The 3,166-nt window shown below is 47.4% G+C and overlaps 1 protein-coding gene across 1 annotated transcript; it reads left to right on the forward strand.

Moving 5' to 3' along the window:
* Positions 1-868: 868 nt before the first annotated feature.
* On the forward strand, positions 869-2,605 carry MRS44_018359 (uncharacterized protein; the record flags this gene model as incomplete). Its single annotated transcript, XM_065616554.1, has 4 exons — positions 869-1,275; positions 1,336-1,457; positions 1,510-1,850; positions 2,021-2,605. The coding sequence occupies 4 exons, from the start codon at positions 869-871 to the stop codon at positions 2,603-2,605; spliced, it is 1,455 nt and encodes a 484-aa protein (XP_065472626.1).
* Between the last annotated feature and the right edge of the window lie 561 nt (positions 2,606-3,166).

Genomic DNA, 3,166 nt, shown 5'->3' on the forward strand with positions numbered 1-3,166 from the left:
GCATCACATTCACTTACACACAACAATGTGGGAATAGCCTCAAGAAGGCTCAAATTGACAAAATCAATTGATCAGATTAAGCGCTATTCATTGATAACCTTTTTATTGAAATTGGGCTTTATTTGGTGGAGAAATAAGGCAATTACGGTGTGCGAGGCGGTTACAGCAGTGACGCAGTTACAGGTTGTGATGCCCCCTCTGTGATGAACAGAGGGGCGGCCTATCATTAGTCAGCCCCCTGGGTACCTCTTGACTGCGTGAGGTCACTAATAAATAAGGACTTAGGTACTCGTGGGCTCGACCTACGGGGGCCCACTCTTCGAGTGGGCGGCAAAATTCTGGGACACTAGCATTATTCTGGGACAGCATTTTTGTATGAGGCTCTTACTAAAGGAGGCCAACATTTAAAAATCTATAAATAAACCAATAAAATATATATAATAAAACAGGCAAGAGATTTATGATCCTTATGATCCAATTTGGTATCTAGAGAGGTTTTAAAAGAATCATCTAAAAGATTGCAATTTTCCCTTTCAGACTGTAGAAATCGCATTTTAGAGTGCTCCTCTTAGACAAATCAATCCTATGAAAAATCTCAACTTTAACCCCGTTTTTCTCAACAACAGCACATCAAAATATACCATGCAGTACCCACCTGCCGTACGCACTCACCAACCGTATAGCAAAAAAAAAATCTCCCCATACAAAATGCTTATTTTCACTTACACGGTGCTTGCTCAAAATTGAACTTGTTGACTTGAAACGATGTCTGTTTTATTGAGAATCTCATCAAGTTTGATATTATCAAATTGCTTTTTCGATCACGTGTGCGGTATGATCTCATGGCACTAATGTAAAATGTCTCAAAATGCCTCCCTCATCACCTAGCATCCCTGAAGCTTCACCAAATCTTTTCCTACACCAGCCTGCCTTCATCGCCTCGAAAATGCCCCAGATATCTTATACAGAGAACAATGTTATCGATGCTATACTAGATGTCACAGATAATGGCCTCTCGCAGAACCAGGCCGCCCAGAAGAATGGCATGCCTCCGACCACCCTCTCTGATCGATTAAGAGGCGTACCGTCAAGGCCAGAGGTCACACAGCCTGCCCAGCTGTTACCCAAGCCTCAGGAGTCTAGATTGGTTGCCTGGATACTTCGACAAGAGGCCTTGGGGTATGCTCCTTCTCACAGTCAAGTTCGCGCCACCGTCACTGCCCTCCTACGACAACAAGGCAGGGAAAGGCCTATCGGTATACACTGGCTGGCCAGGTTCATGAAACGATATCCATCAATAAAGACGAAGATCTGAAAACGTCAGGAGGCGTCTAGGTTCAGTTCTTTTACCCTGACCGCCGTCAATTGGTATTTTGATATCCGCGAGAGCGAGTATGGCTGGATCAAGCCTGAGAACACTGTTAATGTTGACGAGGGTGGTATCATGGCTGGATTTGGTGGGTATTTGTCGTTTTAATCATTGATTCTACTAATTCATTCCGAATTTAGGCTTGGATTCCTTGGTTATCGGCAGTAGCGATCCCAAGAGGAAGGCCTTCCTCAGAGGCCCTCAGTCCCGCGCTTGGACTAGCTTTCTCGAAGCCGTCACTGCAGATGGCCGTCTTCTGAAGCCGGGGATCATTTTCAAAGGCAGAGAGCTTCAGCAACAGTGGATTATCGATGAGCTCAAGGAGGTGGCCGACTGGTATTATATCACGTCCGACAACGGCTGGACCGACAACTATATCGTAGTCGAGTGGCTCAGAGAGGTCTATCCTCCCCAAACGCAACCGGAAGATGAGTCTGATGCGAGGCTTATCATATTAGATGGTCATCGAAGCCATGTATATGTGAGTATCTGTCTGTTCTGAATCTTGGGAACCAAAAATATCGCTGACTCCAAATCCAGGATGAGTGAATGGCTACTTGCTTTTTGAACAACGTATATTGTTGTTACCTGCCGGCTCATTGCTCCCACGGCCTACAACCACTTGACAATGGCGTTTTCAATGCCTCCAAGGCTGCCTATCGCAAAGAGCTCCAAAAACTGACAAGCCTGACTGATTCTGCGCCAGTGGATAAGGTCAACTTCATCAAGGCCTATGCCAAAGCCAGGGAAGTAGGCATGACGAAGAAAAACATACTCTCAGGCTGGAGGATGACCGGGCGGCCAATTTCACGACTGAAAGCGCTCATACATCCTGAGATTCAGCCGGACAAGAAGGAAACGACGCCTGCATCAGACGGCCACAGAGACGGGCAAGTCGCCTCTGATAATACGCCAAAGACCAGCCGTCATATCAGGGATCTAGGAAAGAACAAGAGCCCTTCGACGAGAAGACGGTACTCTGTGATATCGAAAGGGTTCGAAGCGCAAGAGTCAAAGATCGCCTCGCTAAGCGCAAGAATCACCAGTCTGGAGGAGGAAGTCGGCCGGTTGAGTAGAGGCAAGAAGAGAAAGGCGATACCAAATCCCAACAAGAAGTTCATGACATTAGCCGAGGCTCTAGTGTTTGGTGAAGCTATTTCTAACCCAATCCAGTCAACTGAAGAGGCAGAGGCTGTTGAGGATGTGACCGAGGTGGGAGGAGTGGAAGAGGATTAGGGTTCAAATTCGGAGGCAGAAGAGTTACCTGTCGCACGCACCCGCGCAGGCCGCGCAGTTAAAAGACCAAGAGAATATTAAAATACATTCGATTCTAAACTAAAAAATAGGAATTAATTTGTTTTTCGTATTTTTGGTCACTCTTTGTGAGGGGTTTGAAAAATGGCAGTTTGTATGGGGAGCTTTTTTTTTTTTTGCTGTACGGTTGGTGGGTGCGTGCGGCAGGTGGGTACCTGCATGGTAGCTTTTAGAGAGTGTCCATTCCATGAAACTTACGTTCAATGGCTCCACTTGTTGCTGGGGCGGTGCGTTACCACCAGGTGCCGTCCCTTTTCCTCCCGGAGCGCCGTCGCCGCCATCGCCTCCGGCCTCCCAACCCTCCAGGAGCTTTGTTCCCTCCAGAAGCATCGCCCCTTCCACCTGAAGGACCAGTTCCTCCCGCACCGCTACCTCCAGAAGGGGCAGACCCCGGGTTGTCCTTATTTGCCTCATATCTCTGATCTTCAAGATCCTCTAGTCCGGTTTCTTCTTCGTCCGGTACCATGCACAACCACTCTTTCG

Source organism: Fusarium solani, assembly GCF_023522795.1.
Source record: "Fusarium solani strain SB1 chromosome Unknown bctg00000015, whole genome shotgun sequence".
Classification (NCBI taxonomy): domain Eukaryota; kingdom Fungi; phylum Ascomycota; class Sordariomycetes; order Hypocreales; family Nectriaceae; genus Fusarium; species Fusarium solani.